This window comes from Polyodon spathula, chromosome 21 (assembly GCF_017654505.1).
Source record: "Polyodon spathula isolate WHYD16114869_AA chromosome 21, ASM1765450v1, whole genome shotgun sequence".
Lineage (NCBI taxonomy): Eukaryota > Metazoa > Chordata > Actinopteri > Acipenseriformes > Polyodontidae > Polyodon > Polyodon spathula.
The window spans coordinates 12,577,397-12,600,953 of NC_054554.1; the positions used below are offsets into that span (position 1 = coordinate 12,577,397).

The 23,557-nt window shown below is 36.6% G+C and overlaps 2 protein-coding genes and 1 non-coding gene across 3 annotated transcripts in view; 1 reads left to right on the top strand and 2 right to left on the bottom strand.

The window, feature by feature from the left end:
- Positions 1–114: 114 nt before the first annotated feature.
- trnam-cau lies at positions 115–187 on the bottom strand. Its single transcript has one exon. It is a non-coding gene; the product is annotated as a tRNA-Met (tRNA).
- A 2,349-nt stretch (positions 188–2,536) lies between these two features.
- LOC121296354 (microtubule-associated proteins 1A/1B light chain 3B) lies at positions 2,537–12,860 on the top strand. Its single transcript, XM_041221817.1, has 4 exons — positions 2,537–2,789; positions 6,651–6,706; positions 10,085–10,191; positions 11,291–12,860. Exons 1-4 carry the CDS (start codon positions 2,750–2,752, stop codon positions 11,463–11,465), a joined length of 378 nt encoding a protein of 125 aa, XP_041077751.1. The 5' UTR covers positions 2,537–2,749; the 3' UTR covers positions 11,466–12,860.
- A 4,438-nt stretch (positions 12,861–17,298) lies between these two features.
- The window catches only part of LOC121296272 (zinc finger CCHC domain-containing protein 14-like), a 65,334-nt gene continuing 59,075 nt past the window's right edge, over positions 17,299–23,557 (bottom strand). The window contains exons 11-12 of the mRNA XM_041221614.1: positions 20,352–21,560; positions 17,299–20,011 (exon numbers count right to left, since the gene is read on the bottom strand). Coding sequence (XP_041077548.1) covers positions 19,926–20,011; positions 20,352–21,560 — 1,295 coding nt within the window. The 3' untranslated portion in view covers positions 17,299–19,925. The remainder of the gene's footprint in view (positions 20,012–20,351; positions 21,561–23,557) is intronic.

Sequence of the window (23,557 nt, forward strand, 5' to 3'; positions counted from 1 at the left end):
TATATATATATATATATATATATATACACTTAAGAACATGTGTTTTTTAACCTTGAAATACATAGAATTCGATGTCTTTTTCTTTGTCATCCTTCGTGGAAGTAGAAAAAAAAATGCCCCGTGTGAGGATCGAACTCACGACCTTCAGATTATGAGACTGACGCGCTACCTACTGCGCTAACGAGGCTCTGGCATGTAAGCGGAAATGTATATATTTTTTTCTTTTTTGTAGTTGATTGCACTACATCCATGGTTCCTAAACACTTATTTCGTACCCCCTTCCAGATTGACCAACTGTCTACGTACCCCTACCCGCAGACAGGGTTTATTTTAACACCTTTAATGCCAAAGCATTGTATAAAATGTACACATTATAATACACATGAACACACATAATATACGACTATAATAATAATAATACTAATAATAATACATTTAATGTACGTTTTTCATTTTAATATACGTTTACTTAAAAACTTAAACAATGGCTTAATAATACGGATGAGCTTGTTTGTTCGAGCATAGGCGCATAATGTTTGGAGTGATGGTTGATATCTTGAGTCGTAAGTTGTTTTCTACAGAAAGACGCTGACGATACTTTGATTTCACTGCAGTGAGTGACGAAAATCCGCTTTCACACAGGTAAGTTGTAGCAAACGGTATCAAAACTTATACAGCCTTGTCCGACAATTCTTCAGTTTGGTCCCCGGTGTCAAGGATTCGCTTCACAGGCTTAAAGTCTCTTGTCAAGTCAGTAGTCGTCTCGCCAGTGATGTCAGTGCGCTGGCACTGGCAAGACAACATTAATTAATTCGCTCATTGTTCTTTTTTATTGTACCTGTCTTTAACCATCTGTCCATTTTCAGTGGCAGATATTGCTATCTTGTGTGAAATATACGAGTTCACCGAAAGAAGAAAAAAAAACTTTATTCTGAAATCAGTTACTAGATTCGACTGTGACTAGGCAACTGAAACCGCGCTGTACGATGATTGGCGGTGAGAGGGCTCTGCACGTCATGTACGTCTCTGTGTTGTCATTGGTACATCTTGAATTAAATGAACTACCTCATTTAGCAAATTCCGACAGAGTTTAGAAGCTTCATCTTAGAAGCCTATTAAGGAAATGCTAAAAACAAAACAAAACGAAAAACATAATCTGCCATTACACAACTTCTTCCACGTACCCCCCAGATATCTCTGGCTTACCCCTGGGGGTACGCGTATCACAGTTTGGGAACCACTGCACTACATGAAGCTCGTGTTTAATGTAAAACATTGGCAAATCTAGCCTACAAATTATATGTCAGTGGTAAATAGAACTGAAGAGCACCTTTCAGTCATTGCACCAGAAAATAATAATACTAAAAAAATGTGCATTGCAGTAAGAGCCACCCAGAATATTTGCAAACACTATTAAAAACAAAACAAAACAAAACACCTCTTGAGATGTGTGTACAATTATTATTTTATCTGATTTATAGGGTCTATTGATGTTGGTGAAAAGGGCCTTCTTTGTTTTATTTAAACAGCAATCTAGTATTGTTTTATGAATGCTAAAAAAAAATTGAATCCACCAAAACCGACTTTAAATATATTTAAAATAACACACACACACAACACAAAAATTGTTATATAACGAGTCGTTATTTACAATTTTGAAAAAGGCAAGCATAATGCTTAAAATACATTTCTGCATGGAAGGGGATTCTTCAGAGATGTGTCCCAATGAAAGTGCAAGGGGACAATTATAAAGTAGTACTAGAATGATACTAAAGCTAATGGCAGATAGAAAGCCTTGATGAGCCACTTGTTTTAATTTCAAACACCGTATGGACTTTCCCCTTCGTTTTTCCTAGAACTTATTTGAGTTTAAGGGTTTTGCACAAAACAATTTAAACAGACACTTGTGTGGACAATTCAGTTGGTATCATTTTCTATCAATGTATTAGACCCTGTTATGTAAAGTCATGCAATGCTTATGACATGAAATAGCATTTTCACTTGGTTGCTCGGGTAAAAATCGGTATGAAAAAGTAAAAAACAGCCTATAGAATTTGTGGGACAGGTGGATTTTTCGGTAACATTTTAAAATCTAAAACTGAAAATATAAATATAAACCATGATGATATAATATTGGTACGGTAACATCAGCTCTGTGTGTGTGTGTGTGTATATGTGTCTGTCTGTCTGTCTGTCTGTCTCTCTCTCTCTCTCTCTCTCTCTCTCTCTCTCTCTCTCTCTCTCTCTCTCTCTCTCTCTATATATATATATATATATATATATATATATATATATATATATATATATATATATCGCCACCTAGCGGACCAACAGTATAACGACCAAAGACACCGTATACACTCTGACTAGTCTCTACTGCCACAAAGTTAAAAAAAAAACCTCTAACTTTCAGTCATGTATTTCTTGCACCCAACATAACTGACGCTGAATTTCAATATTTTAACCAGCCATGTCCTTGCTGTAATAATGATGAAGCCCTTCCTTGCTTCCCTCAAAATGACAACTTCATCCAGTGCGTGACCTCATCCCTTGACGTCCTGGTCAGCTGACTGGTTTGTTTTTGCTGGTTATGGTGGAATCTCCAGGCGTAGCAACACGAAAGAAAAAAGATCTGCAGTGTTGTTTTTGTTCCGAAATCAGCTCTTAAAGACGTCATATAACATCGTATTTTATTTTAATTCGCCCGCTCCTTTGGCCTTAATAGCTGTTTTCACCTCAGCCGAAAAATATGCCTTCAGAAAAGACCTTCAAACAAAGAAGGACGTTTGGTACGTATGTATATTTGTTAATATGAAAATGTAATTTTAAGCATTATGCAGTTGACAGCTTGCTGAATGTAACGACGTTGATTGAGTAGTGTTTTCAGAATATGCTTCTTATAAATGTGTGTCGATATATAATAACCAATCGGGTTTTTTTTTTGGTTTTTGTTTTGTTTATAAAAGCCGGGTACCGTCGTATATGTTTCGAAAAGATTATATAAACTGATCAAATGTTTAACTTAATGTAATTTAGGACGTGGTAGCAATTATGTAGTCACGTTTGTTATTTGATAGCGATTCCCCCAAATAAAATGATAGCATTATTAAAGTGAGGGTGGTGGCTAAGACAAGCGGGGGGTTACACTAGTTATGACAGTGCACTTACATAATCAAAATATTATTGAAAGCTGTGTGGTAGCCTTGCGTATTAAACAGAAGAACATACCATTTAATAAATGTAGGTTCACGTATACTAGGCCTGCTGTATGATATACACATAGGCAAGATGTGGAGTCCGAAAGCAGAGCACAGCTCAGCTGCAGGATTGGGGGATGGGTGCCGTTTGATGTTACTCCAATGCAGGCCTCTGGATAAGTCGAAAATAAGTAAAGATGGTTATCATTATTAAATTGTATCATATTGTTACTTTTAAACGCTATGTAAACTAGCAAATATTTTCATGTCATGTAAAACAATATTTGTGTTTTTTATTCTTAGCTTGTGATGTTGAGGTACCATAATATTTATAATTTCGTACATTAGTTTACATATCAATTCTAATACTACAATAGCGCGGCTTTTTTATACAGTATATTAGTAAACGAGTTTTCGCTAATTTGTAATCGCTGGGACATTTGATAAAAACACAGTTTCGGTTTCTTAAAGCTTTTGACAGACTCCGTCTGCAGTGTGTGTGTGTGTGTGTGTGTATATATATATATATATATATATATATATATATATATATATATATATATATATATATATTCGACACAAGCCTTAGAATTTTTGAATAACTGTTAAAAAAACAAAACATCCTTCCAGGGACTATTTCAGCCGATGTTACTCTTGACTGTCCGAAGACAGTGACACGTGATGTTCAATTACTAGAATACATTGTGCGGTGCAGCTATAATATTGTTTTAAATTGTTCAGGTCAACAACCCCTGTACCTCATTTGTCTGTGTCGTACTTGGCAGCTTATAGACTGGTAAAAGGACAGTACTTTGTTTTAAAATAAAGTAAAACTAACGACGGCGTTATTTAAAAAAAAAAAAAAAAAAGTTAAAGATGAAACATCGAGATATAATAGCAGTTACAAAAGTTTCCACCAAACAAGAAGTGCCGTGGACCAAGGCTGTGTATTTGTTATTAACAATAAATAAATAAATAAAAATTAATTTTCACAATGTGTATATGCAGTAGTATAAAACAAACAACTTTCCTTTGCGTCTGTATACTGTATCTTGCCACCAGGAATGCAAAACATTACAGTTAAGTATAAAAAGGATATTTGATTAGCTCTCTGCTAGTAGTAAACCGCCATTTCTCTTGGATAGTGCTTTTGAAATGCACCGACTCGAGTTTAAAGACCAGAATATATTGTAAAAATAACAAACGACAGGAAGTGTTTAACAACGTAATTCCATCTCTGGGGTATAACAGAACAAAAAAACAAAACTTTTCTTGTTTTCTATGAGATCGCCTTGTTGGAATTATACAGAGTTATGGTCCCCCCCTTGTCATTTATTAAATCTCTGTGTATACAACAATGTTATCACCAAGGTAAACAAAAGAACAAGGCCTACTCTAAAATGTACCCTGAAGATGCTGAATCATTCATCAGTGCGTTTGGCCAGGTAATATATTGTCTTTTCCCCCTGGGAGGAACTGTACTTTTTCAAATTGGAGTGTTGCTTCTTCACTGGAGTGTCTAAGGCAGACCTCTAAACAACGGTTACACAGTATACATATTATTTTTCAACAATAAATAATAATAATTTGGTTTGAAAGGTTTATGGTTGGGGCTAAGGTTATGGGTCTGATTTTCCAGCAGTAGCTATAGCTGTTCATAAGGACTAGGGTAATAAAATAAACTCCACTACAATGCAGAGTTGAACAGAATGCATAAAATCTCATTTACACACAGCTATGGTCTAAATAAAAGGGCTGTATCTGAACATATTTTTCTTTTTCCTATATTTAGTTTTATAGAAATGAAGATTTACTTGCAATGTATTACTCTTAAAAAAAAATAAAAATAAAAATAAAAAAAGACTTAGTTATTAATATTTCCCCTGAAAACAGATGCAAAGAAGGTACAGCTTGTGGATATAGAGAGTCCATAGTTATTGTCTTAACATTTCCTACACAGCTGTATTCTATGTTTTTTTTTTTTTTCAGGAGTTACATTGTCATGTACAGTAAAAATTGCTTCACTGACATATTGTTTTAACCTCAAGCTATATCAATGATACAGACCACATTCTTTTGAGACACATTGGAAATGTGTTCAAGACAATACTGACCATTAGGTACTTTTAAAGTTACAAGAGGAATCAACAGCAGGTGTACCTATGAACAGTATAGTTGGCACATGGTCTGCTCCACATGTCGTCCATAGTGTTGCTTGATATCATCAAAAACAGCACTATGGGCCAGTTGTAAAAATATTCCAACTTTACCTAACAAAGTAGTGTTCACCTAGTGTAGCCCTTTGGGAGTATATCTGGAATCAGAAAGCTAATGTAGAGCGTAATGCTAGCCATTGCGATTTCAAAAGCATCATCAGAATTGGATTTATTTATATTAAATAAGAAAACTTTATTCAAGAAAATGACAATACACTAAATTGACATCCACATGCCTTAATTACTTTTTTTAACCCACTTCTACGGGACTACAAAAAAAAAAAAAAACATTGACATTCCAAACATTCTGTTCAAGTTCTAACAAATGAGGTCCATTTAATACTGTGGTTTTAATGCACATTTATGGTTTCATATTACTTACAGTAGTATGGCTACATCTTGAGAACCACTGCCCTATTTGTGATGAAACTTTGGATACATACTTTAAATGCATAATCCAAAATTAGTAGACATATCAGTGCTACTCCAGAAATAGATGGTAAAGATGATCAGAATACAGGCCAGAAATGAAACACATACAAAATTAAGGGGGGGGGGGGGGGGGGGGGGGGGTTTAATAAGAAAAAATAGATACTGTATCTATTAGACTGTTTTATGTGTCCTCCAAAGATGCAGCTTGGTTGTTAATTGTTGCCAGAGTTAGTTTTCCAGCTGAATGAGTGCCAGTTGCTGCCAGAGACAGCATGCTTGAAGTGCAGCAAAGAAGCTCTTCAGGGTGATAGCCAGGAGGGTACTGAATGTGCCATTTTGTTTCGTTGCTTATTTTTATCCCCTGCGGTACATACATGTGTCAAGCTTACTAAACACCTTAACTGTACTTATTGTCATTAAACATGGTATAGCATATCTAATGCATTCATTCAGAACGGCCTTGAAGTTTATTCGACTATACTCATTCTTGGAATACCAGCAGGACTCTATAAATGTTCATGGTTTATCCCTGTGTTATTTGGACAAGGGGAGAGAGTACACCAAGAGGGACTGGTAAAACTGTCAGCAGGATGAGGAGCACCTTCTAATCATGTATCTGCTATGAGCTCGCTTGCAACAGGGACCGCTTTTATGTGTCACAGAATACATCAAGCCATTCCAAATGAATTTGTCTTTTGAGTGACAGTCCGATTACGCTAGAAGGGTGCTAGAAATGACAGATGTAATTTTTTTGTCCAGCTCCTGTGTGTTACTAACATTGTTTTTTGTTTTATTGAAATCACAGAACAAAGAGTGGAAGATGTAAGACTCATTCGAGAGCAACACCCGACCAAGATCCCTGTAAGTAAACTGATGAGCTACAATTGCACTTTTATTGGTCAAATGGCTACCACTTATTTATATCCATGGTTTATCAATTAAACCCAAGTCACATGACTGGAATCATTGTCTGGTCAACATCTGTACAGTACACATTCCTGTCTGATAAAATAATTTGGTTTATTTAGCCAGAGACCACAGTTAATAAAGAATACAGAACTTAAGCACAGAAAATTAAAGTCTTTCAAATATTATGTTCGAGTCCTTTTTTAAAAGAAGGTTTTAGACTTGTATGTATAGTGGTTGTCTGTGAATGTCACACTTCTTATTTAGTTAGTTTCTTAGATAGTTTTAACTGTATCTAGACAAGCCAAAATGTACTAACTTTGTTTAACTGTTTCTAAAAAAAAAAAAAAAAGGAAGACAACTCTATAACTGTAGTTAGGCAAAAAGCAACCAACAAAAACATGATTGAATTTCTTTGTCATCACCATGGGAACAGCCAGTGACTCAATTCAGAGGTTCTTTCAAGATTTTAGCTTTGTTTTGTATCATATCGTGCAAGATAGCAATTGAAATGTGAAACCACGAAACCCCCCCACAGATAATTAAGTTATAAAATATGCATTCCAAATGTTACAGTATTAACTTTCCATTACCGAAGGATGAATTTGCACAGTTACACCAGTAAGTGCATTATAGAGCTATAAATTTGCAGACAAGCTATTGTTTTATGTATACATTACGGTAAAAGTCAGAATCAGTTAAATCTTACGTTTTACTGGTAGCTGTCAACGTTTACCAAGTGGTAAATGTCCAGAACCAAGAAAAAATATTTTGCTTTTTGGACATTTACTGAAAGCTTATTGGTAAAGCTCATTCATGTTATGTTTATTTTAGACATTTACTGCTTTACATTTACCAATATTCAGACTTTTACTGTAACACATTGCACAGTATTGGGCATTGCACTTAACAGTTTGGAGTTCCTGAAGTAGATTTTTCTAGGCTTAGTAGTCCAATGGTTAAAGAAAAGGACTTGCTACCAGGAGGTTCGCGGTTCAAATCCCAGCCAGCGACTGACTCGCTGTGTGTGACCCTGAGCAAGTCACTTTTGTCACTCCTTGTGCTCCGTCCTTTGGATGAGATGTAAAACCGAGGTCCTATTATAAGTGACTGTGGAGCAGCAGTTGTTGATGCATAGTTCACCCCCAGGTTTCTAAGTCGCTTTAGATAAAGACTTCTGCTAAATTACCAATTAATAATGATATTAATTAATACATTTAAACTTTGATTTTCAAACTAGCAACAGCAATTAAACATAGTCACATTTCAAGTCAGAAAATTGCAGTTTCTGTTTGTAAGGATTCAGGAGGTCAGTTTGTTGCATCAGTTGCGAATGCAGCATTTTGGAGGTTTCTAACACACACATTTTGTTTGGACGTCGTTTGGTAGGCTCATTTGGCATAAATGTCCGCCTTTTTAAAAATTCTGAATTAATATTATTAATATTTGGATTGATGATTGTAATTCAATTTTTGCAATGTTGTGTGTGAATAATGGGCCATATTCAAATAGCTTTAACTGGAGTTATATAATAATGTTTTTTAAAGTCCTGTGGGTTAAAGTCTAGGATAGTCAGCACCGAACAGGCCCAATCTCACCCTGTGACACAAACTAACTTTTTTTTTTTTCAGTTTCGTAGCATATAGAACTTGCACAAAGTGTTGTTTCCTAACTATTAAGTGCAAGTAAGAAACTATCTAATTTACAAACTATTAATGTGTGGTGTTATTTTAAGAGCTAAATAACTGTGATATAAAGAGGAAAACATGAAACATACTATTTAGCCAAGGACTCAAACCCTGCCCCTCTGTGGAAAGCCCCTGACTGCAGTGCACATGAACCCAGCCCTACCAGAGTTAAATAACCCAGTGTGCTACACAGCCTCAAACTAGAACAGACTGCCTGCAGGTTGTAAAGCTCCCAGTAAACAGGAAATTAGAGTACACTTCACTGTGAAATGTGGTTGTACTTAAATGTCTGTAATCAGTACTGGTACATTGTTAACCCTGCAGCTACCTTTCAAGATGGTTTATTTGAGACATTTCAGTATTTAGTAAAGATAGAATATGCACTATGATAACTAATTATGCAAAACCAAGTAGGCGGTCCTTTCCAAGAAACAATTAAAATTATGCAGGTGTAATATGATTGGGTCTGTGAGTGTAGAATGTTTTTTTACTTTTGTTTCCAGAGATAACAGAGCTGTCTCATTATAACCTGCTACTGCTGTAAGTAGTAACAGACATATGCCTGCTTTGATCATAGTGACAGAGTGGGAATGTGTGAGTCCCTGCAGTTTAAACTACCTTTGGGAGCAATCAAACAAACTGGAGAGTCACCAAGATCCCCTTTGAACCTTGGAAGAATTAACTATATTGTGAAAGCCCTGCCAACTGAAAAAATGTTTACACATAACCCTCATGGTAATGAGGTTCAAGTAATGAGCTGAAAAATGACTTGGCTTATCACAAACTGTACACTTCCATTTGCTGTCTTGTTTATTTGTTTCTGTGCTCTGTGCCAGTGAGGTTGTGACCTTGGATTTCATGTGGCCTGCACATGTTTATCTGAACTGTGTCTGTATGCCTCTTTGTGGTTCCCTTGCTGTCATAGTGCTTTGTACTGAATGAGAGAATGCATGGGAACCTTCTTAAAGGACTAAGAACAAAGTCATTAATCATTGTCATGCCATTTGCAAGATTCTGTTTCAATGATTTTCATGTGTTTTCTGTTTGGTTTTATGATCAATCATCTCCAAAATGAAAAACATGTTCCTAAAACAACAGTAACAGCGATCCAGGTAGCTGGCAGAGGACTTGCAGATAAACACTATAAAAGCTCTGCTGGAAACACTGGTACTTGACATGAAAAGGTTGAAAACCACTGACTTACTGTATATACGTTCTTGAAGTACAAATTCCAGTGGCTACAAATGTTGTCAAGAAAGTCAGAGGTAAAAACCAAAGCAGCACTTTGAATAAATGGGTGAAATCCATTTACATTAATCGTTTGTTTCCACCCCACTGCCAATTCACTTGCTGTGTATTAAGTACTGTACTAGTAACCCACTTACCTGTCACGTTTCAGTGCTACATATACTTTAGGTGGGGCTCCAGTACCTGCTGCATATGTAACATTTATAGCCTGGTGAAATGTTTGCAAATTTCAAACAGATAAAAAAAGGGATCTTAATTATAAATCTGTCCTAACAATGTTTTTAAAACTTAAATTGAAACCATACTTTTCACCTTCGTCAGAACACTTGTTGGGTTTGCATGGGAAACAATCACTCTGAGCCATGGTGCTTTAAACCTCTCCCTTGTGTATTTTCAGGTGATCATTGAGAGGTACAAGGGGGAGAAGCAGCTGCCCATCCTGGACAAAACTAAGTTCCTGGTTCCTGACCATGTGAACATGAGTGAGCTGATCAAGATAATCAGGTGGTGCAGAATTTCTGCAATAATCCCCATTCCATCATTGCTTTTTGAGCATTCAGTATTGAGCCAGTATTCATTTTACTTTAGTTAGCACAGCAGCTTTCTAGAAGGCCCTTATTTTGCTGTGAATTAGATTCTACCCAGGCTTTTCTCGGTTGTTTTTCTGACCTTTGTTGTCCTGCCACCACAATATAAATTAATTTCCTGTGCAGCAGATATTGGGACCCCATGTGCAGTGTCCTACTATCTGCTACACATGAAGTGAATTAAAAATAATTACTTTAGGGAAAATCTGGAAGCTAGAGGCAAGAAAAGTGTTTTGGGTTATCACCTAGTTTATGAGATAATGAAGTGCTACATGCAAACTACAACCTGTAGACGTAGTAAATTCACTTTTGTACACTTCAATGAAATAAGATATTGGTCTGAAAAGATTTTCATTGAAGTCTTTGAGATTTAAGTCCTAGAAAAGATCATCAGCACAGCTTTCGACTATTGCTGGCAGCAGTGTGGCCTTTCTCGTGATTAGCTTCTTCTCTGTCATGGTGCTTAGTAGGTGGAGCACTTATGTTCTTTTTTTGTGAGAAGGAAACACAGTAGAGCGTGTGTGAACTGGGATTATTAGAAGCATTCCACATGATGAGGCTGACTAATTAGAAATACCGCATCAGGCAGTCATCCTTGTTTCCTATATCCAGTTCCTACCACAAACTTTGTAAAACAAGAGATTTTTTGTCCAGGCTAAAAAGGTGAAGGTCTCCACTAGAGTATTTAATTGATCCAGTCCATGAAAGGGAAGGGACAGTGGCACTGACTAGTCTTCCTGCATCTCAGTCCTGGGCCTCTCAAGCAGAGACTGCCCATGGTATCGTGGTTTTGTAATACATGTCCACTAAATCTACCACACAAAGTGATCATGGGTTCACGATACAATACTGTACTTCTGTCTTGCCATACTAAAATAAACCTTTCAGCATTGAGAAAAGCCTCTAGTCAAAATGTTTTAGTACTAATACATATTTTACCGATGAATGTTTCATAGTTGTCCCCACCCGCATTAGATTACTTTTAAATGCACGTACTTCCCTCTTGTGTCCTGCAGGAGACGCCTGCAGCTTAACTCCAACCAGGCTTTCTTCCTCCTGGTGAACGGACACAGCATGGTGAGCGTCTCCACGCCAATCTCAGAGGTGTACGAGCGCGAGAAGGATGAAGACGGCTTTCTCTACATGGTCTATGCATCCCAGGAAACTTTTGGAGTTCAATCCAGCTTGTAAAGCCATTCATGTTCTTGTGTCCTAAATACAGCCACCCCCCCCCCCCCCTTCTTCCCCCCCCAAAAAAATATATATATACAAAACAGAACAACCTTTACAAGGAAGGGATGTCACTAAGCAACCGCTTTGAAAGAGATCAGGCCTATTGAAGTGGGCACTAGACTACCAGGGTTTAAGTAAAGGATCAACAACATTTTACTGTAATCCCTGCAAAAGTACGAATTAAGCTTGGTTTCATGGAAAAGAAACACAAAGCAGATCACACATTCAGGCACCATTTAAAAACTGTGGCAGCCCTTTCTTTCCTCCACACCCCACATCCCCTCCAAAAAAAAAAAAAATCAACTCAATCCAACCCCTAAAACCATATAAGGCTAGTTCTCCTGATCAGGAAATACTGCTATGTTTTTCTTTCCAGGGGTTGGAATTTTGCTGAAGATGATTCTTTCGACTGCTTAACACAGTCTATAATGTATTAAGCTCCATGGATTCTCTTCGTGGTACTGGCAATATTTGGGTTAAGTACAATATGTACCATTTTTTATTTTAAACTATGAACAAATAGGTGCCCCATTATTAATTGTTCGGTTTTTTGTCTAACATTTTAATGGATACCTTTTTTCTTTATAGTTTTTATTATTACATTGTATTGCATATTTTCCTTTAGTCAATCTGTTTTTAAGATTCCTAAATCAACAGATGTGAATTAGTTTCCTTTACTCTGTTAATCGTTTTCTGGAAAACGAATCACTGTTCTTGTGTAGCAAAGCAAACTGAGTAATACAATTATGGTGTCACTTTTTTTGTTGTTGTTTTTTATTTAATATAACTTTCGTGTCTGATGTTAAAAATATCAATCCTTTTTAATGTGCAGAATTAAGTTTCCAAAAGCCCATCCTCTGCCATACATCATACATGGTATTTGCTCTCCATCTGCATCACTATTTAATCTCCTGTTATGTTAAATTAAAAGCAATGTACAAATGGGTTTGTTTTAACAAAGAGTAAAACTTGTTAATACCAATATTTTTTAACTATCTTTTTTTTTTATTTGCATGTATCTTGTTTTGTTAACATTGCCTCAATTTTTTGTTTAGTTTGTTGAAAATGTTAATCGTTTTTCTTCCTGTACATTTATTAGCTACGTTATGGGTTGTTGCGATTTGCATCTTTTGTACATTTGGGGAAAAAAAAAAAAAAAAGTTTGATTGTGTTTGGTTGGATTTTTCTGTCTGAGAAATTATTGAATGTTTTCTGTAGCCGAGACTGATGAGCATTCTTGTAAAAGTAAATAAACACTGTGTGATCCTGATGACAGTGGAGATTTGTGTCTGTAAAGAAAAATATTCCACTGTATAAAACTTTGCATCCCAAATTAAATTATTGCTGTACTGAGTGGTAATTATTGTTTCCTCTTGATTTATCTCGACAATCACTTGTTAATCTCATTCTTAACCCTCTCGGCTCAGATTCTGGCTGATCTCTGTACCTGAAGGAACTATAGAAACAGGCTGGTTATTGGCAACACATTTACAGCTCTCAGCGCAGTTTCATTTTAATACCCAGCTCTGACTTTTTTTTTTCAGCCTCTAACGATACAGTACTAAAAATTATCGAACACATCTTATTTGTTTATTGAAAGACTATTTTTGTTGAAAAGATCCACGTCCGCGAACGAACCAAATTGTTATTTGTGCAGAGCGTTGTATTATTTGTGCTGTGGTAACAATGCTTTAGTAATGCTGTGTCTGTCCACCTACATATACCATGAAAATATACTCTGCAAAGCTCTACCAAAACTGGACTTTTGTGCAACAACTAACACCAAATCTAAAAATGATAGAAATAATCACAATACAAAACACCAAACTGAATGAAAGGAAGTGTGTGTGCCGATTACCGTTTACACCAAAAATGTTTCAGCTGTTGTAGATTACAGGTACTGACCACAGAGGGAAAGAAATACAGAACCATCACCAGAGCCCTGTTTTAAAATCATTATTTTACATGTAGCTTGTCAAATGTTTTAAGACAAATAGGTTGCAGGTGCAGATAAAGAGCAGGTGTTTGATCGTCAAACTTACCTTAATTATTTAAACTTTTGTTTTTAAAGAAATCAGCTCCATAGGTGTTGAATAGATTTCCTATTAAACGATTAACAAAAACATCATAGAAGAAAACAGCGACAGTCTTTAATTTCTGTTTTACTTCCTAAGATCTATTTACAGTTGTTGAAATAGTAGATGGGGGACGGGGGACGGGGTGTGACTTTTGTCCTTTAAGCTAAAAGTACCTTAATATTAGATGCGATTGACAGGCACACTGAAGGCAAAAGTATTATAACTAAGGAGTCTATTTTGGTGTAAAATTAAATGACTGTTACACTGCAGCTTTCAGATATTTTGTAAAATACATGTAAAACTATCTGCTATAGAATATTTTTAGAAGAGACATACTGAAACTGAGGTTCACTGGAAACCATAAAATCAAGAACCAACACCAAAAGAATGCTAGAATTTATTTATTTTTTTTAATGATTCTTACAAGATATTTATCTTTCATACAATATATAAAATGTAATTTCTTACAATGTACAGTTTTCTTCTCATACAAGGACTACAATATAAAAAAAGGAATATCACAGAAAACATGAGGCTTACACTTTAAGTTCAAATCTGTTGCATGTTTTTTTTTTTTTATATTTTTGAAAACTGCAACAGGGTTTTCAAATATAAAGTTTTATGCACACAGAGGAAAACATATTTAAAATGGTGTCAAGATGAAAGAAATGGATAAAATAAAAAGGTGTGTCCCTTCATTACAAAGTTAGAAGTTTTTCATGTTTTAAAAAGGCTGTTGGATGCTTGGAGAAAAAAAAAAGTTACACCCAAATACACCAAAGATTTAAATATTAAATCTAGAACCCAAACTGCAGTTCCTTTAATATTTCTAGGACTTGTAAAACACTGACCGCAATACACCCACAAAAAAATTGGATCTTACATTCTTTTTTTATATCTGATAGTTTGGCTTTGGAGCTGTGTGTGCTTGACTCAAAAAATAAATTCAATACAAAAGTTACCATGTACATGCTAGAAAACCCAAGTCAAAAGCATCACGTTTTAACTGTTCACTCTCTTAATAAAACATTCCAAGAGAGAAAATATTACTGCAGAAATCCACACGAACATTGACAAAGATAGACATCTACTACTTCTATAACTATATGGGCACAACACAATGCATACAGCTTAACCCTGGCCTACCTAATCAAATAATCCCCTTGAAGTGGGACAATCAATCCATCCAAGGTATTTTAATATGAGGACGGCCTTATGCTGAGTCATCAAAATGCCGTGTCTTACATACACACACACACACACGGTGGTGTTTTCTTTTTTTACCTGAAAAATTGCATTTTTAAAAACAATACTTGGCAGGTTGTTACTGAAAACTATAACCGCTATGCTAGCAAATTATAAAGATGATATTAGGCACATATTTACACAAACAACACTGGATTACTAACTACAAATATAATGAGAACACTTTTTTTTTTTTTTAACCCACAAATTTTCCATTTAAAATGAGTCTTTCAAATGAAGAGAACCGAGAATACCCTTAAGTTCAAACATTTGTCAGTTTCTTTTTTTTTTTTTTTTTAAACATGGTTATTTTGTGGAGCAATATTTTGTTTTTTAACCATTAAAATGATTTTTTACTTACTGTCAGGTACAGTGTACATACATTTGTAAATTAGCCTAAAAACATTTGAACTAATACACAAAAGCTACTCTAAAAACCTCTTCATGGACAGTAGGTGGAAATATTACACATTTAGATATAAAATCCTGAAAGGGGTTATCAAAGCTTTAAACAAATCATCTTACCTCTCAGCAAGCCCCCTTTGATTTTTTTGTTTTCCCTTTTATCCTAAAGTGTGATTGTAGTACTCGATATCCACTCACTATTCCTGTCCCTGTAACCACTAACACAGGAACTTACAGTGTTGTGGCAAAAACAAAATGGTCTTACCCAAGTCAAAAATCTAAATAAAAAAATAGGGGGCTTTTTCTAATGTTGTAATGCTTCTGAAGCTTATGAGGTAAGAAGACATATTTAAATATTATTACAGTACTCTTAAGAAACCCAGAGGGGTTAACATATTTCCCCCCTAATAGTGCACATTGAAAAATAACTATAATACATACAGTATACACATTTTTAAAAAATGCTGTTTTTTTACTGTGCGCCTGAAACACACTAAGTAAAGAATGTACTATGATTGTCAATAGTTTATACAGTCAGCCAATACACACTCACGGATTACTGTATGGAAACACAGCCATCCATAACACTCCATAAAAAGAAACCAACATGAAAACTACCTTTTACTCCAAAACACAGAAGCTTCCACCAAATTAATTTAATCTCATAACATAATTTTGAGTTGGTGGTGCACAAATCCTGTAAATTTGATTTACTTCAGGTAATTTGTACAGCAATTTGAACCAATAGCTGCTTAAAAAAAATAAAATAAAATGTACTCTATCAAAAGGGAAAAGCTTTGTCTCCAGCTCTGGGGATGCAAATTCCCAGCTGGAGTTAAAATGGAGGCGAGTGTACGTACGTCTTTACTGTACAGTTTTAAATATATACCTTGAAATGGGCTTGACCAATTGTTCAGAAACTTTAGCAGTACTGAGTCCTAACCTGGGGGCATAGTCTGTCTGTCTGACAATCTACATCTACAGTATATAACCACTTACCAGCGAGGATGAAAGTTGAAAAGAGCAGAATGGAAAGATACAGAGGTATCTGTCCGCCCGTCAAAGTCGAAGTAACATTTTTACATCTGTGTACAGTGGACGCAGGTCACAGAGATTTACTTCATCATGTTACTGATAGCTTTTTTGGCCTTAAAACTCATGTACAGATGCGCCAGAAAGACCTTTGGTTTAAAAGAAAGAATCTTTCACTTTTGTTTGTTCTTAAAATCATCTTAGTTCAAGCTGTGTAAGGCTAAAGTTATCTTTAGCTCTACGTGATACACAATTAACAATCATATAAATACTACAGAAAACAATAAGGTGGCTGCTTTTTAAATATGGAAAAAATATACTTGTTTCCAACTATAATAACACAAAATTCACACATTTTGCATAGGCTGTTAATACATTTCAGCAGATTCAGAAATCTGAATATATACTCCAAGGGCTTTTACAAATGATCCCTTTTATAAAACAACTAATCTTAACACCAATGGTAACCACACAAACCATTTTGACCTTGATCATTAGCATACTAAACGACTAGAATATTCTTTTGCAGTTATAAGCTGTATCCTTTGAAGATTATTGTTATTTTTAACACAATATTTGCAAACAGAAAAGTAAAATGTTACAACTGTGCATCCTCTAAAGTTTTTCTAAACTGTGCGACCTTTAAATATCTGCTATGAGTTTTGACCAGTTTAAACAAATGCCTGCAGACAACTTTTTAAATTCCTTTAGTTTCCTGTGTAGATTTAAAAGTAATGACATGACAACCAGTAAATGGTGTTAAGCTGCATGCATGTATAAACTGAAGTAGCTACTTTTCAAATACGAAAAGTAAAAAACATTTTTCAGTCCTCTTTATATATAGATATCTGTATGAAAACATAACACTTTAACCAACAGGATTAACTTGTCAAAGAAGAAAAGTGCATTTAAAAATGATATCACAAACAAACTTTCAAGAGCTATTACAGCGTGTAACGTTTTCTTTTTTTTTTTTTTTTTTTTTCCTGGGTAGTAAGTGTTATTTCCTAATTGCTTATGCCTCAAAAGTATAGAAAATGGCTATTATTCCCCACAAACTTTGCTTTTGTGAAACAAAACAAAAATTGTGTTACATAGTGTTATCAATTTTAATTCTGCAATGTTTTGGTACAACTATTTTTTCTTTTCTTTTAGACACTTACCTTAGTACTTAGTAATTTGGAAAATGAAATAATCCTGGATAAAGGGGCAACTTCAAAATGACTGACTGTAATGCAATGGTGCAACATAAAATATCTGATCGTAGCAGCAGCTTGGTTGGGTTTTTACGGCATGATTGTATAGGATTCTCTGGATTCTGTAATCAGAACTGTCACATTACTGATAAAAGGTAACATTAAATATACAGCTATGGCAAAAAGTTTAGTAATCTCTATATAATTAACTAATTTGGCTTTATAAAGTCGAATTAAACCTGCTGAATAATATTATGTTAACTTTGAATTACATACTTAACGACAAACTGACATTTTGAAATCTAACAAAATATTGTACGTCTACTATGGCTTTCGGTAGACTTTTGCAACATAATTTTGTAGTTTCCTGGACTACACAATGTTAAACAAAAGACCTAAATTATGTTCATATATTATTTATTTATTTATTTATCAATCCTAAATCTCAATCATAAAATTCTAGGTGATGCTAAACTTTTGGCCATAGCAGTAGAATTATCAATAAACACACACAATTATTTAGGATAGACTTTTTATCTCCCTTCCCAGTATCAAAGTACAGTCTTTAATCATCAGGTCGCGCACTAGGGATTTTTACTTGAGGTGCACACAGTCAGAAAAGAATGAAGGCAGTCCCCATGTCAGCAATGTGTCCCCAGCTTTGATAGAGATTAGAGCTACACAAATCCCACGCAGCACTGAAGTATTTCTACAGGAAATACAGAACACTTGGTCTGTCTTGCATACATGTTATAAAGGCTCTTTCAACTTGTCATGTTCATTGAAATTCAAATATTCTGATGCTTTGGTTTAATCTTGAGTATTAAAATGTACATCTCAAGAATCTTATCCTTGGGGAAAAAAACCCTAGTGTGGCACAAAAACAAACAAATCAAAACACTGTAACCAGCGTATTGGCACAAGTTTAAACCTGAAATCCCTGCTATTTACACTACCTGTTGTACAGTAATGTTTTAACTGCAGTATCCTATAAGTTTTGCAGCAGCTGGTTAATTTTCAAATAGTAAATAGTGTCCAAAATATCCAAGATAAAATAACTTGAATCTTTTTAAAAGGGTGCTGTTTTTTGGTTCATGATAAACCTTTCATGCAATAGACTGGACAAATGTCTTTGTGGCATTTTAACAGACAAGGGCAAAGACGTGTATATCTGACTAAGGGGGTTATTTTCAAAATCTGATAGGCGAATTTTGAGTTAAGTTGTTTTCCTTTTCAAAAATATAAATCTGCTTTCCTTTACTGAAAGTACTGATCTGACATGTTAAGTTATATTGTTTAAGTAATTATGCCCAGAATGGGGATTTGCCTTTTTACTTTTATTAACAAACATTTACTCAGTTTTATAAATAACCCCCAAAGTTTTTTAAGTTATGGATGCTTGGCCTACTGAACCAGGTGGAGTTTACTTTGAACTGGTGCTGAATCAAACACGAACAACATCTTCCGTATTGATATATCTGCTGCACACAAGAGCTCAAGCATGTAGCTTCAAAGTAAAGCTAGCTAGACTGTAGCTCGGACCATCAGCATGATTGATTTGTAATAATCCACATTCTGGAGTATTCCTGCCCTCACTCTGCAGTGTCTTCTGCCATCACTGCAACAACTCCACACTACTGGTAGTTGCTGGGCAGATGTTGGTTAGAGGTACAAGCAGCAGCATTGGCTTTCCGGTAGGACTGGGTGGTGAGAGAAGCCCATATCTTGCAAAGCAGTCCTCAGCTTGTCATTTCTTCCCAACTAATCTGGATTTGAAGTTTGCTTTATCAACTACCCAGCCTTCTGCCCTTAAGGAAGTGTTTGTGGGTTGCTTTTCGTATGGTTGCGTGTTATAATAGAGTACCACTTTAATCCAGACAATCTGCTCCTGTCATCACTATGCTCTTTTATGTCCATGATTACATCATTTGTCTTTATATAAAACTGCATACATTTTTTATGAATTTGATTTAACCTAAAGGTTTGTCCATTTTTTTCCATTCAACTGGCCTCCTGAAGTGCAAAGTTGAAGGCTTAGTTGGTGGTCATTTTGGTCCAAGATGAACAGCCTGGCAGGCATAGGTTACATTCTGTTCAGTCCATACATGTTTCATGTTATGTTGCTAGAAAGTCATAAAAAACAAGTTGTCCAGTTAATTTTCCCAAAATAGTGCTGGGTCAGCCCACCAGCTATCGGATTAGCTGACTTCAATTTTGTTCTGAAGTTCATTCAGAACAAAATTCAGTCCTGCAGTTTGTAGTAGTATGAAAGGGAACACCAATGATTCCACGATTTCTTGACACAACATCCCTTATCTTCAATCAAGGTTGAACTAGTGCACATCAAGAACTGTTTATTCCCAAGAGTACACATTAAGAGCACCTTTGGAGAATGCCACTGTAAGACACTTTAGCATCAGCAGCAGTTTGTCTGCATGCTCCATTGTGTAATGTTTGGCAATTTATGTTTTTAATCTTTCACTTGGTAATACTAAATCTGCAGAGTCCACACTTTCAGGAGCAGGAGCATACTTCAACCTAAAGGTACCTGAAACAAAAATAGAACAGCTGTCTGATCAATACGTTTTGACCCACCTATATCATTTCATTATTGACCTATTCAGTAAAGTGTACTTTCGCAATTTTATTGCTTAAGGATCACTTACTGCAATGTTTCACAATTTGTTTATTTGCAAGTCAGCTAGCAAAATAACCAGACAAGACTATGCTGCAGATATGCTTTATTTTACTGCTCCATTTTTTAGTGTATGTTAACAACTAGCTTACCAACACATTAACCATTTAATATCCCATTATATATGTTCTCTATCATTTTCTATGAATGACAACACTTCACTATAAATAATTCTGAACCTGGTAGTTTTTACCTTGTTGATTCAAATCCATCGAAGGCTGCTTGCAGTCCTGAGCTCGGTGCCCGCTGGCGCCGCAGTTGTAACACGAAACATTCCCATTCTTCTTTTGTCCAGCCCCACTGGTACCACCAGTCATCCCTTGGGCCTGGTACACCCCTGCTGCCCCTGCGATGAAATTCTGCATCGAAGGCATGACAAAGCCAGACTGGCTGCTCAGCATGGAATCCGGAGTCAAGCTGCTGTTGTACATGGGCGGGGGGACCATGGGGTAAGAGAATCCTGTGGTGGTGCTGTACTGCGGAGGGCTGATGTAGCCATTATTGCACAGCGGGCTGAAGTGCAAAAATGGCAAGGTAATCACAGAGGGTCCTGAAAACGGGTGTTGGAAGTAACTCGTGCAATTGGCTGGCATGGGACTGTATGAGCCACAGTTCCCATTGCAGCCACACGAGCTGCACACGCATCTTTGCTGCTGCGAGTTCTGGTTTGAAATCCCTGAGCCTGTGCTGCTGTTACTGTAGCAGCTGATCTCTGCAATGGAGGAGAGGGTGGGACTGGAGCCAGGCGCATGGCTGTTGGAAGGGCTGGTGCCACTGTTGACACAGTAAGTGCCAGGAACAGCAGCCATGGGAACACTGCTCACTGTGGAAAAGGCAACTTTGGTGTTTGCTGAGTAAGGAAGCGTCCGTGAGTTAATAAGAGGCGGGTGGGACATGTGATAGTGTGTGTTGGATGTGGCGGTGGTAGCTGTACTGGTCTCTATGATCAATCCCGGTTGCTGTGCCGGTCTGGGATCCGCGTCCAGCCTGATTGTGGTCCGTTTCCCGAAGTTCACAAGACCTGCTGGAACCGCGCTGTTTTCCACGGGGGACATCTCCAAGTTGACACTGGGGAACCTTTTCTCGATTTTAATGCTGCTGCCAGGCCCCGAAGAGACCTGCAAGGTTTTCATTTTCTCCTCCAGATAGAGAGGGGACAGGGGCAGCCGGGAGCTCCCCCTCTCTGCTTTGCGGACAGTGCTGTGCATGCGGGTTGGGGGGGCACTGCAGGAGAGGGTTGGCAGGACTGGCAAGGGGAGGTGGGGGTGGGAGGAGTTTGCACCAGTGTCATTCTGGACTGGCAGGACCTGAGCTGTGGGCCTTGCAGCGCAGGCTGCTATGAAGTGATTTGACAGCACAGCCAGCTTTTCCATGTCAGGACACTCCAACACTGGCTCTCTACCTATAGGGAGGGTGGGGATACAATGTCAATAATTTGGTTTACTTTTAAAGTGGTTTACTTTTCCACTGCTCCTTTGCTCCAGGTCTCTGGACTGTGATTCAAAGTATAGAAATCACTAAGGAGCAATAGATAAACACAAGGCATCCACTACCACATTGTTCAAAAAGGGTAAAATATTACTGTTTTAAAAATAATAAAATGTATTATATATATATACACACAGTGGCTTGCAAAAGTATTCAGACCCCTGACCAATTCTCTCATATTACCGAATTACAAATGGTACATTGAAATTTCATTCTGTTTGATATTTTATTTTTAAACACTGAAACTCAGAATCAATTATTGTAAGGTGACATTGGTTTTATGTTGGGAAATATTTTTAAGAAAAATAAAAACTAAAATATCTTGCTTGCATAAGTATTCAACCCCCACACATTAATATTTGGTAGAGCTACCTTTCACTGTAATAACAGCTTTAAGTCTTTTGGGTTAAGTATGTACCAGTTTTGCACACAGTGTCGGAGTGATTTTGTCCCATTCTTCTTGGCAGATTTGCTCCAGGTTGTTCAGGTTAGTTGGACGACGCTTGTGGACCGCAATTTTCAAATAGTGCCACAGATTCTCAATGGGATTGAGATCAGGACTTTGACTGGGCCACTGTAGGACATTCACCTTTTTGTTATTGAGCCACTCCAATGTTGCTTTGGCCTTGTGCTTGGGATCATTGTCCTGTTAAAAGATGAATTTCCTCCCAAGCTTCAGTTTTTTAGTGGACTGAAGCAGATTCTCTTGCAGTATTTTCCTGTATTTTGCTCCATCCATTCTTCCTTCAATTGTAACAAGATGCCCAGTCCCTGCTGATGAGAAGCATCCCCACAGCATGATGCTGCCACCACCATACTTCACTGTAGGGATGGTGTGTCTTGAGGCATGGGCAGTGTTAGGTTTACGCCACACATAGCGCTTTGAGTTTTGGCCAAAAAGCTCTATCTTGGTCTCATCTGACCACAAAACCTTTTCTCCACATCACAGCTGGGTCACTCTCATGCTTTCTGGCAAACTCCAGACGTGCTTTCAGATGGTACTTTTTGAGTAATGGCTTCTTTCTTGCCACCCTCCCATACAGGCCAGTGTTATGCAGAGCTCTTGATATGGTTGACTGGTGCACCATTACTCCACTCCCAGCCACTGAACTCTGTAGCTCCTTCAAAGTGATTGTTGGCCTCTCTGTGGCTTCTCTCACAAGCCTCCTTGTTTGATCGCTGAGTTTTGAGGGACAGCCTTTTCTTGGCAGTGCCTGGGCAGCTTCCACTTCCTGATTATTGCTCCAACTGTGCTCACTGGGATATCCAAACACTTGGATATTATTTTGTACCCTTTCCCTAATCTATGCATTTTTATCACTTTATCTCTAACTTCTATAGAATGCTCTTTGGTCTTCATTTTCCTTCAGATTCACAGCCTTACCAATGATCCTTCAACAGTGGGGTTTTTATCCAGAAAATGTGACAGCAACTTTAATGGTTCACAGGTGGAGGTCAATGGTAAGGTAACTGTGTCCTCGTCAGGGCAATTTCTTTCATCGGTGCAAACTGGGAGCTTCCACAGCACAGGGGTTGAATACTTATGCAAGCAAGATATTTCAGTTTTTTATTTTTCTTAAAAATATTTCCCAACATAAAACCAATGTCACCTTACAATAATTGATACTGAGTTTCAGTGTTTAAAAATAAAATATCAAACAGAACGAAATTTCAATGTACCATTTGTAATTCGGTAATATGAGGGAATTAGTCAGGGGTCTGAATACTTTTGCAAGCCACTGTGTGTGTGTGTGTGTGTCTATATATGTATATATATATATATATATATATATATATATATATATATATATATATATATATATATATATCTATATATATATATATATATATATACATGGATTTTCTGATAGGAGGGGTAGAGTTGTAGTGTAAGAATGTCTAGAAAATGTA

Coding starts and splice junctions, on each gene's coding strand:
- LOC121296354 (XM_041221817.1), top strand. CDS start 2,750: ATGCCTTCAGAAAAGACCTTCAAACAAAGAAGGACGTTTG. Junction 6,707..10,084: donor AACACCCGACCAAGATCCCT/GTAAGTAAACTG, acceptor GTGTATTTTCAG/GTGATCATTGAGAGGTACAA. Junction 10,192..11,290: donor GAGCTGATCAAGATAATCAG/GTGGTGCAGAAT, acceptor TGTGTCCTGCAG/GAGACGCCTGCAGCTTAACT.